Source organism: Colletes gigas, unplaced genomic scaffold, assembly GCF_013123115.1.
Source record: "Colletes gigas isolate AHSC1104 unplaced genomic scaffold, ASM1312311v1 Colletes_gigas_Sc00001, whole genome shotgun sequence".
Lineage (NCBI taxonomy): Eukaryota > Metazoa > Arthropoda > Insecta > Hymenoptera > Colletidae > Colletes > Colletes gigas.
Genome location: NW_025106630.1, coordinates 9,899,111 through 9,916,331, shown reverse-complemented (window position 1 = coordinate 9,916,331; position 17,221 = coordinate 9,899,111). Strand labels below are relative to the sequence as shown.

Sequence of the window (17,221 nt, the reverse complement as noted above, 5' to 3'; positions counted from 1 at the left end):
CGCGTCGAACCGACGGCGAGGATCCCGAGGGATCGTCGTAGGGTCTGCCACGAGGCTGGTTCCGTCTGACGGAGTACGGATCGCCGGCGTAGGGCATCGAGTTCGTGGCGTAGGTCTCCCTGTAAGAGAAACGAACGGGGGGATAGCTGGGGGCGGTGGGATTCTCGGCGATGGTGATCGTCATGACGGTCGTCGCGGCGGGCATGGACGCGGGGCTGGCGACTCCTGTCGCGTTGGTCGTCGGGGGAGCCGCGACGAGCGCGTTCCACGTCGAGCCGCCCAACGGTTGCGGAGGCGGGGGCGGAGGAGGCGGCGGCGGCGGCGGCGGAGACTCGACTGGGTTCTCGATCACGATCTCCATACGATGGCGTAGAGGATCGCGGGTATTGTCCACCGGGTGATAGTGGCCGGTGGGTGCAGCCTCCTGCTATAGCCAAGTGGTGCGCGTGGTTCCGGCTCGCGAGCCGGTAGGCAGATCTCAAACGATTATCTCGCGGATGATCCTGCGGCCACGGCTGTTGGGGGTCGAGTAGCCCGACTCGAGGCTCTCGTCGTACGACAGGCTAACCTGCTGAGGCGGCTTCGCGTCCTCGTCGTAGTTCTCCTGATAAGGTAGACCGGACACGTCGTAAGGCGAATCTGTCGGGCAAACAACGAACAAGAGGGGCTGTTAGAGCACCGGGGAAAACAAAAGAACGACGTTGCGAGTACGTGCGCGGAGAACCAGAGCAGGATGGACAGGATGCGGCTGGAGATTGGATCGTGTCGCTTCGAATACCGGAGTTAGCGGATCCCCGTAACGTGAAATCACGTTCTTTTTTACGCCTTCGACTTCAAACGCGTACAACTTTACGAAAATTTGATATCGGATAGGGCTTAACCTTGGAAACTTTCGACGTTCTCAGCTTTGAGACTTAGGGGATAACACAGTCAGGAGCATGATTGAGGGATCAAGAAATTTCGGTCGAGAAATTGGTAACCTTTGGATCAATGTTGCTTTGTAAACACGGATCTCTATTAGATCTCTCGCGAGTAAATTGACCACGCAAAGTCGAGGTTTTGTCGAGACGTAAAAAGCAATCCGAAATCACAAACATTTTGTATAATAAATGCTCGAAATTACTGCGATTCGTGAAGTAACGTTCGTCCGTTCGACGGAAAAAAAGAACCTCGCGTTGCACTCGACATCTGGGGTGGTTACGTTTTTGCAAGCTTCTCTGATTCTTTCTTCCGTGTCTTCGCGGTTTGTTAGAGCTGTTGGCATTATGCATTCGTTAACATAGCTTCGTAGAAAGAATCAAGAGGAAATCAAAATGTTTTCCGCCGAACGGACTCGTATTTACGAACGCCAGTAATTTCGCGCGATTGTTGGAAAAACTTTTCGCCACTTCCGTTCTCCGTCGTTCCACATTATTTTTAACCTTCCCGCGACCTTAACTGTGCATCGTAATTTAACGCGATAAAATAAACACGATAAACGAATCTCGTCGAGAGCATTCGATCGGTCGATTACGACTTGGCTAACGCGTCTGTCTATGACTCGTTATTTCTACTTGCGCGAGTGTTTGTAAGCGACACGGTATTATCTGTTTTTCATCTGCTATCAGCATACTGGTTAGAAGCAGTCGAAACGAACGATATCGTATCACTGTCAATGTTTGGATACACCGGTGCAAGTAGAAATAGCCCAGCGATGATCAGACATTCGAATCAGACTGCACGCGTAACCGATCAATTTTCAAACTCGATTTTCTTGAAAGCGAAACCGCGCGTGAAACACAATTTCATTCAGCGTTTTTCCTGTATTTACTTTCACACGAAAAATCGCCCGTTTTTCCCGCCATAACGCTTCGCGTAAATCTCCCTGCCTCTTCTCCCGCGAGAATTCAATTTCACGGGTCGCGTGTGCGATTATGCTGTACTTTCGACTGTAGCCTATAATTCTAAAGAAAATTTCTGAAGAGTTCGCTAATATTTCTCTCGTATCAAGTTTGTGAAAATGTAATGTGCAAAGAGGAGGTGGAAATTTCAAGCGCCTCCGCCTTGTGAATGATTTGACCTGTTAACTGGGTCGTTTCCAGACCAGAAACACTCCACCCCCGACCCTGCACGTGTAATTAAAAACGGGTAAAGACGAATTAACTTGCCCCACGGCAAACTCGAATCCGCCGAAATCTGTTTGTAACGCGAGTATTCGTTACGGGCTCGAAGGTGCATACATTTAGTCCGGTTAACTGTTTTCGGGCTCGGACGGAGAGCAAGAAATTTAAATGTTTCGTTCATTATGCCCGGAAATTAAACATCGGTTCGCCAGCTACGGAAAAAGAATTCCAAATATCTCGAACGTCGAAACGCGCGAGATCGTCGCATGCGAGTCCGGGGAACCCGTATCGCGACGAATTTCGAAACAATTTGCTAACGAAGGAAAATGACGCAAACGGGATCACGAGTGCCCGAAACGGTTTCGAATCCGTCGAGTGGCCTGGCACATCAAGTGCATAAACATTTCAGCGAATTTCTGGCAATAATGTAATCGCTAACAACATTTCGTTTCGTACCGGTAACCGTTCCAAATTAGATTCAACGTTTCGAAACAATCGTTTATTGTTCCCGGATTCTGGATGAATTCTTTCACGCGTGGACAAGCACTCGAAAAATTTATGAAGACCATTAACGGTGTCCCGTCAAGATGATCTCGACGTCTCGAAATGTCCCTCGATTCGGGGCGATCGAACTTTCGTATGACTAAATTGCCGGGGAACTCGCGACAGATAGAATTGAATGCCCATCGGCGGACGCGGGTCGATCGTGTTCCGGGGGGAGGGAGGGAGGGATGGAAGGGGATGGAGAAACGGCGAATTGGAAAAAGCGGAGAGCGAACGGTCGCGGAAACGAGAGAGTTCAACCAAAGAATACTACTACTCACCGACGTGTTTTTGAGACTTTACGACGGTGGCGAATGGTTCCGAGCAAAACTGCTGTCGACTTAGATTATGGCTTTCCCGGTAATCCTCCCTCTGCGGGAGGTAATGAGGGTGGGTCGGGTAATCCGACTCGGTGGTTGCGTAGCCGGCCAGGTCGTAAGCTTGGCCGACTCCGTTCGCGGCGGCCGACTTCATCTGCCAGATGGAGTCTTGAGAGTTCACGGACCCGCCGTTATTCGAGTTCGAGTAGCTGTTGTCCATGTAGCCCATGTTCACACCTGTCCAGACATTCGTCGATTATGTAACGTCGAATACAAAAGAAAGAAACCAACGACGAAATTCCTCGAAATTGTTTTAACGCGGAGAACCAGGGATCGTACGCGAACCGAGTCACGCGTTTCTATATCGTTGAGCATAGAAAGAAATGGGAAGTTGCCATTGCACTTTTCAGGTATACGGTCGCGCTTGGAAAAAAGTATAATCGTAGAAAGTTAGACGTCGTTAAAGCGTTCGACTTTTTGCTCCCCCATTGTTTCTAAGCGGCGGTGGAAAATGGGATACGTCTGGCTATGGGAATCGTCGTGACCAAAATATTATCTCTACCATTGATATTGTGATTCGGTTGGTGGTAACCGTATCCGGGCTGAGAGTACGCCGGGGTCTTGGAGTCCTCCATGGCCAAGGCGTGATCCAGACTGTGCTCGAGGGCTTTGTTCTCCGCGTAGTAGGGCGGCGGCGCCTGGCTCTGTTGACCGTTTCCCACGACGAGGCTCGGTCGTACCCTGACCAAACAAAGACCCGTCAGAATCCACGTTATCGCGAAACGCTTCGAGAATCGTGCGAAAACACTTACGCGTTCGAGTCCATTTCGTAATCCTTGGCCTTGGTGGCGTGTTTCCGGCGACACCGACAAAAGAGCAACAGCAGCGCGGCGAAGAGGAGGAAGACGGCACCGCTGACCACCAGGGCGATCAGGGTGGGCGTCGCCAGTGCTCCAGCTTGCGCTATGTACGGTGGTCCGACTGAAACAACGAAAGATGATGTCAAACGTTCTCCAAAGCTAAACAACCCCCAATAAAAGCTACTCACTCTCAGCCTCGGAGTACTCGCCGCATTTCTGCCTGTCTGCTTTCAGACACAGTCTGACTCTGATCCTGGGCTCGGCCTCGATGGCTTCCGGGTCGTCCAGGACGCCTTCCCTCTGCGTGGGCGCGCTGCCCAGCACCTCGAGCGGCCACTCGTCCATGATCTTCCACTGAGATTCACCGGTGGGCGAGGGCGCGTCCAGCTTCTCGATCCAGGCGACCAGCGAGAGGCAAGTGGCGCCCACGCTGATGCCCAGCATACCACTCTCGGGATCGTAGCTAACCCTGAGAGGCGCGGGGATCTTCGCCACGGCGGTGGTCGCGGTCACCTCGTCGGAGTAGTCCGAGTGGTTCTTCGTATTGTACACCTTCACCTTGAACGTGTATGTCTGGTGTTGCTCCAGGTTGGTCACGTTGCAGGGATTGGACCGACGACAGTCGAGCTCGAGCCACTGGCCCGCGGGTGGCCTGGGGACGGCGCAATCGGGCGCCACGATTTCGTCGCCACCGGGCACCCGTCTATAGGATACGAAGTACTTGGTGATGGGCAATCCGCCGTCGAAACCCAGCTCCCAGAGCAGAGCCACGTGGGTGGGCCCAACGTCCATCGCGGAGATGTTGATGGGCCTTTCCGGGGCACCTTTCGGCTGCAATTTTATGCTGGACGTGATGCTACCTTGAGCGTTCGCCGCACGACAGCTGTAATCCCCGTAATCCAGCTCGCGGATGTTGGTTATCCGGAGCATGGACGTGTACACGTCGTAATTGTCGCTGCTGGTGGAGATCTCGTAATGGCCGTCGCTCGAGGAACCCTGGAGACTCGCGGCGTTCGTCCCGAAGCTCCATTGGAACTCGGGTTTGGGCCAGGCTTGAACCTTGCACGCCACCTCGGCCGTCTCCCTCAAATTGTACGCCACCTTCCCGTGCTGGTGCAGGGCGATCGGTTCGTGTTCCACCTTCAGCATCATCGTCGACTCGACCTTCTTCACCTCGTTCACGAACACGCAGGTGTACTTGCCCCGATCGCTGGCCACGATCTCGTCGGTCTGTGGCCTGGCGTGCCCGAGGAAGCTCAACGTCGAGTTCACGGTGATCACGTTCCCGTGACCCTCGGAGGCGGTGCTCGTCACTTTGTACAGCCGCTCGTCCGCGGTCAGTTCCTGATCGTCCTTCAGCCATCGCACGCTAGGACGAGGTTTACCCTGAGCCACGCACGACACCTGGAACGACGACTCGCCGACCCTGGGAAAACAACGTTTTTCTATTTGCACCTTAAATACAGAATGGTCTGAAAACTATTTTCTATTTTTACTACACGATGTTTGCTACTAGGTTGAAATAAAATCTATTGTACAAAATCGCTTTGCGGGTTGTATTTATCAGAAGACTCCCTTCACGTTCAATCTAGCCATAAATTTCCGCGTCTTCTGAGATACCATCAACATTCATCGTTGCTAACATATTGGAATAAAAATAAGTACCTCTGAATAAAGATCGCATATTTTCTGAGATATATTCACGATATGAAAAATGAAATTTATGAAAATCTCAGTTTGTTTCATAATGCACGAAGCGGTCGTAATTAGCTGGCCGCTCCTGCGTGTACACCGATGATCATTCAAGTGTCGCGAGGTCACAGGGCACGCGTTAGCGACGACGCTCGAGCCCCGTGACCTCGTGGCAGCTTCAACGATCGTTAGTGCACTGTGCAGAGATTGCAGGAGGAAGAAACTCGTTGATCTCTAGAAATTTTCTACTCACTTTCTGGTAACGTGGGGTTGCAGCTTGGTCAGTATCTTGGGCGGTTGATGGACCGTCAGGTTGACGGAGGCAGCCTCTCCGTTGCCGATCTCGTTGGTGGCGTGGCACTTGTACGTGCCCTCGCTGCCCAGATGAACCGAGTCGATCTCGTATCTGGGCCCGGTGTTCTCCGAGGGCATCGATATCGTCCCGGCATCTCCCTCTTTCCACCATTTGTACCTGGGCTCCGGGTAGCCGGCCGGACTGGCCATGCAGGTGAGGATCACTCTGGATCCCTCGACGGCTACGGGCGAGTCAGGCGTGACCCTGGCTGGGCCCGGTTTGTGCCTGACTCTTACAGTTAACCGGGCGGAGGCCGAATAATTCCTACGCTCGCCGCCGGACGGATATATCGTGTTCACCGCCCGGCACGTATAGTTTCCGGCGTGGTCGGCGACGACCCGGCTCAATCGAAGAATCGAGCCGATCTGCCGAAAATCCTGTCGACCCTCGCGCAGCCACTCGATCACGGACGGCGGTGGATTAGCGGTGACGTTGCAGTGGACGGTGACCGTGTCCTCGACCTCGGCGATCCTGATCGCGTCGCCCTCGATCGACACGGTGGGCGGATAAAGAACGTCCACTATCAGCGAGTTCTCGCCCCTCTCGCCCAGCCCGTTGTCCGCCTGACAGGTGTACTTGCCCGAGTCCTGCACGGTCACCCTTCTGATGGTGTGCTGAAAGCTGGTGGCGACGAAACTACCATCTCGCCACCATCTTACCATACCGACCGCCGGTTTCGAGTCCACCTGGCACTCGAGGTTCGCGGTTCCGTTCACCTCGACCTTCAACGGGTTCTCCGGGCCGACGGTGACCCGCGGGAAATAGTTCACGTCGAGCGTCACCGTCGCGTTCAGCGTCTCGCCGTCCCGCATGGCGCGGTTCCTCACCACGCAACGAAAAGTCGCTCTGTCGTCCTCCTTTTTCGGCTCGACTAACAACGTCCTGCCGGAGTGAAGCACAGCGGTCTCGTTGCCGCGGTACCACCTCACTTCCGGCTCGGGGCTGCCGCCGTTCGTGTTGCATTGTAGCTCGAGCTTCTGGCCCTCGGTGGCGGACGCGGAGGTCGGCGAGATCGTCGGCGGCCCCGGCGCCCTGAGCACCGTCAGAGTGATGAACTTCCGGTGCAGGTCGATCCCGGCGCCGTTCGCCTTCACCCGGCACTCGTACTTCCCGTTGTCTCGCTCGTACGAGACGTTACGTATCTGCAGATCGTACCGACCCTCCTCCAGATTCATGAACACCTTGTACTGCGGCGACAGTTCGCGATTCTCGACCGCCGCGTTGTCGTGATTGTCGTTCGTGTGCGTCAACCAGAAGCACGTCACGTTCTCCCTGGGCGGGGAGAAACGACACTGCAGCTGCACCGTGGACCCCTCGTGCGTGTCCATCTGCGTCTCCTCCACGCGACCCTGCGCCGCTACTGAAACACACCGATACGACCGTCCTCGTTAGAAACCCCATTTTTCGTCCTCCTCGCCTCCGTCTCTATTGGCTTCGTCGCGCCGTCTAACTACCCCCGAAAGCCCGTTTCAGACTGCATCGAACCGGTCCACTCGCGCGAATGAAGACGCATCGTTAGCGTACTAGTCTATAATCGTGTCGAAATTCTATACGCAGACGATAGTTTTCGTCGCCAAGCTGGTGCAACGTCTGGGTCCGTTCAATTATAAACAATGTTTTTTTTTAAATAAAAAACATAACTTTTCATAGAAATGAGAAATTGTTTCCGTTGTATGTTTGATATTTCAATTAGTTACGTTGTACATAACTCCGCGCGACTCGAACGTTCTCTGTGTTCCGCATACACGTACAGGGTGTCCATTTGAAATGCCGCTGACAAATAATTTCGAATACAATGCATTTTCGAAAGAAGCGTTCGATACGAAGGTTTATTGGTTTCGATGGTGAAACGCAACTACCCCTATTTTTGATTCGTTAAAGTGCTTTCTAAGTTTGTGAACCCCTAATGAGACAAAGAATGCTATTCCTTAAACAGAATCGAGGCTCGATTATTTCTCTAACGATTTTGCGAAATGTTTTCATGGATCTGGTTTTTATATCGAAGATTGAAAAGAAATTAAAATATTGAAAAAGCAATTAAACGCGATCGCTGGGCTTGGTTGCTGCGCGCTACGCAGACACTCGACGAAGCCGACTCTTCGATCGCCATTATTTTACGAACTAATCGATGCATTTCAAACACCGAATAATGTAATTATTCTCTGTGATATAAGGAACAATTTATGTCGAATCTTCTAATCAAAATAGTCAATACTCGTATTTATATTAGTGCAGAGTCTCTGATCTTAAACAAGAACCTCGAATAAAAATAGAAATACGTGCAAAACAGCGAACGTCGACTCGCGCGAGGTGTACGTGTCGTAACAGCTGTTTAAACAATTAAATTTTTGATGACAAATAAACCAGGAAATCGCTCGACGCGGTAACGGAGAAATTAGTTATTCCGACAACAAAAACTATCATTTGCACCAGAGTTACTGACTGGACGCAAACTTTACGTAGAATGTGCTGCTCGCTATTAGACTATGGAGTTTCTCGCACGGCCGTGCGAAATACCTGGATTACAATGTAAACTCTGACCCGCGAATAGTACGCAACTCGGTTGCCATCGCTCGTACAATCCAGTCTAAGAGGTCTAAAGCCGCGTTCGCACGAGTACACCTTTAGACACAGGCCGCAATCGAGACGCTCGCTTGGCGCAAGGTGAATTTTAAAACGGACTCTTTTCGAACGCTCCGAGCGTGTCCCTTGTGGGAACGTGGCTCCGTGAGTTAGTCGTTTTCTATCGTAGAGAACATAAAAAAGATTCCTGCATAAATCGATAGCTCCAAGTGTATAAACTATGAAAAATTGTGGAAGTTACGAAGGTTTGAAAAGTACTGCGTATAAGGGGAACAGGTATAACCTGCGCGGTCCGAGTAGATTCCAGTTACAACGTTAAACCCGTTTTTCTTCTACCTACATTTTTCACAATCGTGGAAGGGATAACTCGAACACTAATATGTAGGTCGAATGACTCTATAATTGGAGAGAATCTTTCTTTATTGCCTGCCTATAAAAGATTCGAATGTTTCTTCGAAGCGCCGCCATCTTGTCCATTTCGATGCTTGTATTATTCCAGTTCCTACCATGAAGGGACGTCTGACAGTTATATAAATATCCTTCCCGCGGTGAGGGCTGCCCTTTTGTAACTAAAAATACCATCGACACGAAAATAATCTTTGATTCGACCGTTTACCTGGCAGAAATTAAATAACCCTTAACGCGACTTCGATTAAGGACAACGCGGACATTAATTTTCTCCAAAGACGGAGAACAAAATCGATCGTCGGTACGCGGTTCCCGATAATCGATTATTGATATCGAGTGCATACGTTGCGACTATTGATTATCGATATAACCGTACTCTACGACCGAACTGTATGACAGTCGATACGATGGACGACAGATAACTACTGGAGGAATCGTTCGGGGCAACCGTCCGTGGCTCTGACTGCTGAATATTTTAAATCCAGGGCACCTTTTAGGATAATGTTTAGCATCGGGGCGTCTCGCTGCTTTGGAGCGAGCGGAACACCCCTGACTCGCTGCCAGGTGGAATCGAGGAGCAGATGGGTATACATGGTTTTACGATCGTTTCGACAGACGTCCCGACGCAATAATACCCATATTCGCTTTCGTAACGTTCGACGTCACGACGGACAGACGATCCGTCGGTGTCTTGTCATTGGGTCGCATAACGGTAAAGTCACCGGTTTGACTTCTCGCCGATATCGCAAGACCTCTCTTTCCCCGCTTTCATGACTCTGCCCCCACTCTTGTCCGTTCGTACGAAGGGATCGTTGTGTTCCCCCTCCATCGAATCGCCTTCTCCTTACTCCGTTCCTTTCTTCTCCTCCCTCTCTCTCCAACCTTTGTCTCACCTTAGCTCCACTCCCCCCGTTCCTCCCAGTCCCCCATCTTTCCTGTACCTATGTAACGAGCCTATATTTACGTCTACTTGTCTCTCTATAAATCCATCCGCGCTCCTCTAACCCTCTTCCTTTGCCGCCCCTTCTTCACCCATCCATCGACCCATCGTAGTTTACGTTTTCCCTCGGTTCCCGCGCCCGCCACGCTCGCCGCGTCTTGTTTACTTTTCGATATCGCGTTCTTGCTCGCGTGCCATCGACGGCCCACCGGAAAAGCACCGACCGAATCTACGTTTGGTCGCTGTCATGTTTTACTAATGCGACCGGATTGGTTTGGTACATCACGAACGGAAAGTAGTACCAAAGGGGAAATCGATTATGGCCAATAGTGCACGCCGTGGAACTGTCGCGCAACCGTTCGACGCTCGGTTCCAGCAATGCCTGGCGCGCGTCCAGTTGCAAATTTTCCTGCTCCGAATCATGGGTACCGTTACGAGACCAGTTTCCGACCACTCGTCAAAATATACACTTTACTCACATTCGAAAAACCACGCGCGATCTGTTCGATCTAAAATTATTCGACTGTTCGAAAACATCGAAAACTTAACGTACATGCTCCCTTACATTCCACGACGAATGGCGTCGATATTTTTATCGCTAATCGTCCAGAGATGTTTGTGAATAAGAATATCGAGAATAAAGGAATCCTGGATCTTGCCTGGTCGCTCGCACGAAGGTCGATCCTCGCGTGTTCGTGCGAAGGAACCCTTATTCTCGAGTCTTGTTCTCGATAGCAACTTTTGACAGGGCAACTCCGCAACGAACGCCGAACATAAAAGTCACGGCGACGAATAATGTTTACGTGTCGCGAGAACAGACGCCCCGAAACCTACAACGGGCAAAGTTCTCGCGTATCGGCGTGTGCGAGAACGCTGCTTGAAGTTACGCCGATGGAAGAAGCGGCCGGAAAGCGACTCGTCGCTGGCGTTTAACGCGTCGTTCCGTGAGGAGACACCTGTGGCAGGGGCCTACGTCACGAGACCTAACCCGTCACGGCGTCGTCGTTCGATAATTCCCGAACGAGAAGCTGCTGCCGAGCAACCTGCATTCTCCGTCGAATTTACGACACGTCGATGTCGAGTTCCATCGGTTCTGTTTGTCAGTTCGCGTTAACGGACAACCGCTAGCATGGTCATTAGCCGAAGACCTATGGTTTTAGTTGGATTCCAAATCACCAGTGACGCGGGGGCAATATACTGTGGGCTTCTACATCAGTCCTGTCCAACCATAGACCTCCTCGAGCAAGAGATTATCCCCCTTCCCCAGGTCGAATCGAGAGAGTATCGGGGCCTACGCGAGCAGGGTGATTCACCTAACTCGTTGGTCCAGTCGATCCGAAGTTAACAGTTACACGGAGATGTTCCCGGAACAACGTGGCGGCAAAATTTGAGCGCGATTCGCGTGATTGGATGGCCACGGGCGGAGCGGGATAGGCGGGCGAGGAGCGCGGCGGTGCAAATGGCACATTATTTTTCGAATATCTCGATAACTGTTAACTTCGCGCCTAATGTACCGTGACACTTTTTCCCGCAGCGTTCGATACCCTTTCCAATTCCGGAATCGAGCGTTGGGCGTTGCAACGGAACTAAATTGGTGATAACTTTCGCAGTCCCGACGAAGAGAGAACAGCTGATTAATAACGTTACGTACGGGTCGCGTCCCCTTTGACATCGTGTTTGTATTCCTTTCAACGATCTTTTCATTCAACGAAGAAAGCCATTGAATCGGACGAATCGTTTGCGTTTGCGTACTATGGATGCTGCTCCCCGTCCATAAGAAGCTTTGGTCTCGGTACTATATTTCTATTATTCTTAAATTGTCGGGGGAGTATCGCAAGAGTCAACGAACGGTTTTGTACGAGGAGAATCGTCCAAGAGGCGACCAGAGCCAGCCGTACACCTCAGGCGGTCATCCATCTTGGCAACCACCGAACCCAGAACATAACTTCGGTAGTCAGAGGGGATTCCCCGTGCCTGTTACGAGGTAGAATCGTTATTACGCTATCGTTGTTCCTTAAAGGGGCAATATACCAAAAGCGGGGTGTAGTTGTTCGCTACTACGGTATTCTACAACCGGCGGTTGAAACCGTGATCGGTTACACCATTGGCCGAGCGAAAGGAGGCCTCTTGGCCTCGCCACGGCCCAGAACGAGTTTGTTAAAAGGACGCGTTGCGCTTGAGTCACCGCAACTGCGACATACCGACGCTGTGCGTCGACAGAATCTGCAACGTCTCTTCTCGCTTTCGCGGAATACGAAACCGGGACGAGCGTAACCTTCGGAAACGCGAGCGCCAAAGAACGCGGATTCTCGATCCGCGATCGAAACGGGGAGGAGGATCGTTCGGGGAATACTCACCGGGGCGCAGTAGCACCAACAGAACGGCGATGATCGGCATTCCCGTCGATCTGGCTATCCGGATCCTATCCATTTTATCGTCAAAACGATTTCCACGTATGGCTCGAGCGGAACGGAACAACGAGAGGCGCGGATCGCGCGCTGGCTCCGTTCCTGCACGGGGACAGAGTTTCACGTCACGCTGACTTTCACCGAGTATCGACGACGTTGCTGCGCGAGTTTCGCCAGGACGCGGCATCGATCGCGTCGATCTCCTCGATCACGCTCCTCGCGAACGCACCGTCGTCGCGATCACTGGCCGCATCTTTCGATGTTCGTTCCGTGGCGCCTACGACACTGTCACACCTCGTCTCGCCGTTTCTCTCGCCCGTCGTCAAACTTGTCGCGACACTGGTCGTCGTAAGCTTCATCAGGTTTGCAAATTCCTTCGTACGACGATCGTTGCTCGGACTTTTATCGCGACAACCGCGAACGCGTGCACAATCGTTTCGATTCCCGATCCACCGGCTGTGACCGGTATCCCATGGTCCGTCTATCTCACGGCGCCCCGACGATCGTAGGTTTCTCAACGCGCGCTGATTCCCACTCGCTCGTGGAAACGCGCCGACGGCCACCCGAAAAGGCACAACGGAACGTTTGCGCGCGATTTCAAAACGCCACGTTGCAACGGTCGCGCCGAGGCACTCCTTTGTTCCGGCGTTTGTTGCGCGAACACTCGCGCGCGTTCTACGGTTTTCGCACACCTTCCTCTCTCTACCGAGGGCCCTCTCGTCGACTTCTGGACGCCAGATGCAGAAACGATCTCCCCACTCGCGATGACGCGGGCGGTCCTTTTCGATCCACACTTTTTTTTTCTCCCCGAGCCGCGAAAATAGAAAGGTTGGCGACTCTCCGGGGGGAGACGAAAATAATTCCCGATCGAATGTATCGAGAACTCGGCGGCGTGTCGCCGCTCACGCAGCAACGGACGCGCGCGTTACTTTTCAAACACTTGGAGCGAGCGTTAAAAATTTCATCCGGTGCACGAACGCTGACAGAAACGCACTCCACGAGGGTCGCGCGACGACTGAGCTTGGGGTCGCGTAGCATCGGTGCTACCCCCCACCGGTCGACGTATCCCCGTTCCCCCCTGTGCCCCTCGCCGTTCTTGTACGCGCGTAGCGCAGCGTACAGTCTATACAGGGTGTTGAGAATACAGGGATAGGTCGAGGCATTTAATACTTGCTAATTTAGTACAAAGATCGAGTGAAAGGAGACGCGTTTCGAACACCTTTTGAAGGCGGGAAAATAAGAACACGATAAGATAATCCTGTGTTTACACGCGACCGCGTCGTTTGCATCCACCAAAACCGAGGATGCCTTCGAACTCCGGCAAGGTTAATTATTCGATTTACATTCTCGCAACATCTCACGTTGTTGTAAATTTCACGCTCCAGTTAGAAATTTCGGTCGATGCTCGTTAGATTTACATTGGCTCGCCGTTTGATCGACTCCGAATGAAACGTTTAACGCTCGAGACCAGCGGTTCTTAACATTTTCTTTATCATGGACATGCCCCTCAAAAGTATTTTGGAAATCTTGATCCTACTCTTTTTTTTTGACAGCTATACACGTTCGATTCGTAAACTTTCGCGAGTTACTGTACACCTAATATCACCGTATATCGCCAGGTAAGTACAATGCCATGAATGGAATGTGTATCGGTGTTAAAGCAACATGCGGCGTTTTTGATATCTTCAACGGTTTCTTCGATTCGCTTAAACGTTCTATAACGACTTGGTTTATTATGGGTTGTTAATGCTCCGTCTTTGTATATTCTTGTCTTTCCATGGGTTTATTCTTCTTTTTACATATTTGTTAGCGCTTCCCCGTTGCTCCCTTTAATATACTTTTTTGGGTTTTCGTAAGTACATACATTACAGGAGAGAGTTGCTTCATGCTTGCGGGTCATTATCGTACATCTTCAATTCCATCGTTATTATTGAATATATGCAAGCACAATCTGAATATGTGCATAATAAAAAGATTTACAAGATTTCTCTGATAAAATTATTGTCCCAATTGTAAGTTATTATGTGAACACGAATATGTTATTTAATATTAATATACATCGGGGTTTTCCTAATTCTTATTAATGCATGATCGTCAACATAAATAAATGATATTTAATTGTTGTTGCATTTGGGGTTTTCGATAATGAACTGATACAATTTCGTAAATTTGGGGAATATTGCAGGTTAATATTAGAACATCGTACACAAGTTAACATTGTATTGACCAGTGGTTGTATTAATAATTAAATTTGTTGTACGTTGAATGTTTAATTCGTTCGTTAAAGCATTAGTATACGATCTAAAGAATTTACGGTTTGGAGAACCTGTTGCCTAGATCGTATCGTGTAAATTATATTATCCCTTAAGTAGACTATTGGGGCTGCTTTAAAGGAAAGTCGATTTCCATTTACCAATTTGATAAAAATCAACGCTGAGTAAAATAATTTAGTCGAGAGTCCATTTGGGGGTCATAAACAGCTCTGCAACGAATTGATAACGATATAAAATAAAATTTTGGCGATCCTCTCCCGATTCTGTCGCGCCCGGTTACAGAGAATACCTTCCAAGCTCTGTACCGTATTTTTTAACACCCTGTATACAACCGGTCGCAGCGATGCACGGTCGTCGGACCGAAGCTGTGAGGTACGAGGATGGTGGCGATGGTAGCGAAGGTGGCAGAACCTGGACGGAAGACGAACGCAAAACACGTACGCGAGTGGGACAGAGACGAGATGATCGAGGGAGACGGCAGGGAATGATGAAGACGGGCCCGGAGGAAGAGGGTACGAGGCTTCGAGGGGAAAAGGCTGTGGTTGGAAGAGGAAGAACAAGCGAGAACAGCTTGCCCCCACCGACCTCTGCGGCAGGTGGTTCTTGCCGCCGCGGGCTAGGCCCATGGGACTGCCAAACCTTCGGTGCGACCGTCTGTCGCGTCGTCGAGCTTTTTCACCGGCGAACCCGCGCCACCGCCGACCCCCGTGCAATTTTTTAAGCTCCCGATCCACGATCGTGACCCGGAATTCGCTAAAAGCACGGACGGGGGTTGATTCGTGATCGGGACAAGGGAAGGAAACGCCGACCGGTGGTTCATCGACGGTTGAAGGACACCTAGGTGCAGCAGGTGTCCGCTCCTCTCCGCTCGGCTCACCCCCTCCGCTACCTGACTCGAACTTTCGACCATCTGCTCCTCGGAGGGAGAATTCTCTATTTTCCTAGGAATAAACATTCCCATCCTACTAAGTGCCGGGGATACGCTCTCGACGAAAGGTGCGCGGACATATGGCGCGCGTGAAAATCGACGCTACCCACCCCCGCGCGTTATGAACGAAAAGAAAGAGTGAGAGAGAGAAAGAGATGAAGGAGCACGAAATGAAATCGAAGCCGGGGTCTCGAGGACAAGAGGACCGCCGGAGCTCGACCGGGTCACCGGAGGGGAAACGATTCGATCGGGTATTTCAAAAAATCGAACGGACGGCAATTGGCAGCCGGGCGTGCAGGAGCTTCGGGCCGCGGAGCGCGTCGAAAATGCGCTTAATTAAACGGTAACGATTCCCGTTCGCGGCCCGTTAACGAACCTTCCATCCCGCATCCCGTGGAAAACGGTCAGCGGTATAAGCCGCTCCCCCGGAATCGTCGAAATAATTGCGGCCGCCGATAATTGCGCTTCGATTCGGAGCGTTTCGCGTCCGGTCCTGTTGCCCCGCGCAACATCCGACCCCTTTTGATTAAAAGACCGCGATTACGTATCGACGGTCCCCGGCGGTGTCCTCCATCTTCTAAAACCGTCCGGCGTCCGTAGATCGTGGGGATACACGTCGGTCGTTCCCGTCCGGGACACGCGAGCAAGGTTAAAACCTCGGAGAAAAAGCATCGTGCCGAGAGGGCAGCCTCCCGTGGCCGCCGCGCCGCGGCCAGTCACGCGAACCATTAAAGATTCAAAGGCCCGGAGGGCGAGCAGATGGTCCCCGAACCCGGGAACGAGAATCGAGGATCGGAGAGGCAACAGCCCGGACTCGGACTCCGGGCTCCGTACCACGGGCCCCGAAAGCGGCTGCCAGAAATTACCTAGGAAGCGGCAACACCGCCGTGCCGCGGTTACGTCCTACGGTCGTGCCGGTGACCGAGAGCTCCCTCTCCCCCACCTCCACCACACACGCTTCTCTCGAATCTCGCCAGGTTCTTTTCTACGCTTACGTTCGAATACGGGGACTACCGCCGCCTCTGCCTCTGCCTCCTGCGTCTCTTCTTCCACACCTCCCCTCTCCGCCGCCGCCCCCCTGCCCGTTCACCCGTTCGCTTGCCTACCTTTCCAACCTCACGACGTCCGACAACGCCGCCTCTCGATCTCGCAACGCCGTCGGGCCTCCGACGTAGACCCGGCAACCCCGCAGCAGCATCGGGCCCCGATAGTCCCCGGCCGATACCGTGGCTCCCGGGACCCAGCAATGCCTCGACTGTTCGACTTTCTTACCGTTACTGGTCTAGCACGTGCGTTATCGGCGCCAGGGCCTTTGTTCCGCGGCTAGGCCAGCCCTCCCCCTCGCCCTCCCCATCGACACGCATCGCGAGGAACAAATATCGCGCCAGGTTCACCGCGAGACTTCTGTCGAGATACCCAGCCAGCGATAACGAACGTATATATTGGAACATCGAACCAATTGCAGGGGGTCGAGTTAATCGTCGACACCCGTGGCAGCGTTTCCGTTGATCCGCTACGCGAGTTGTTTGGCCTGAACTTTTCGAGAGGCACTCGAGATGCGAGGCGCCCCGTTCGCGGAATCCTCGAGTCGAGCACCCGCTCCGTCTTTATACTCGACGAATTCTGTTTATTTATTCGCTCGTTTCTCGTGTCTGGCCGCGGCAGGCTTCGCTACGCGCAATAAACGTAAGATGCACGCAACGCGGCGTGAAAAACCGACGGGATCCTACGGAGCAAACGTTAATTGCTTGTATAATTTCTGGTCACCCCGGCGTCCAATTAAGAGTCCTGACCTATTTTTGCGATAGA

General features: G+C 51.9%; 1 protein-coding gene across 2 annotated transcripts in view; it reads right to left on the bottom strand.

The window, feature by feature from the left end:
- Positions 1–346: 346 nt before the first annotated feature.
- Positions 347–17,221, bottom strand: part of LOC122395062 (hemicentin-1) — an 88,895-nt gene continuing 72,020 nt past the window's right edge. Inside the window, exons 1-7 of one of the 2 annotated variants that reach the window (XM_043392494.1) lie at positions 12,161–12,720; positions 5,771–7,232; positions 4,014–5,251; positions 3,778–3,946; positions 3,528–3,706; positions 2,927–3,202; positions 347–639 (exon numbers count right to left, since the gene is read on the bottom strand). In XM_043392494.1, coding sequence (XP_043248429.1) covers positions 479–639; positions 2,927–3,202; positions 3,528–3,706; positions 3,778–3,946; positions 4,014–5,251; positions 5,771–7,232; positions 12,161–12,398 — 3,723 coding nt within the window. In that variant the 5' untranslated portion in view covers positions 12,399–12,720 and the 3' untranslated portion in view covers positions 347–478. Of the gene's footprint in view, positions 640–2,926; positions 3,203–3,527; positions 3,707–3,777; positions 3,947–4,013; positions 5,252–5,770; positions 7,233–12,160; positions 12,721–17,221 lie in introns of those variants that run through there. The other variant, XM_043392406.1, reaches the window with a different exon arrangement.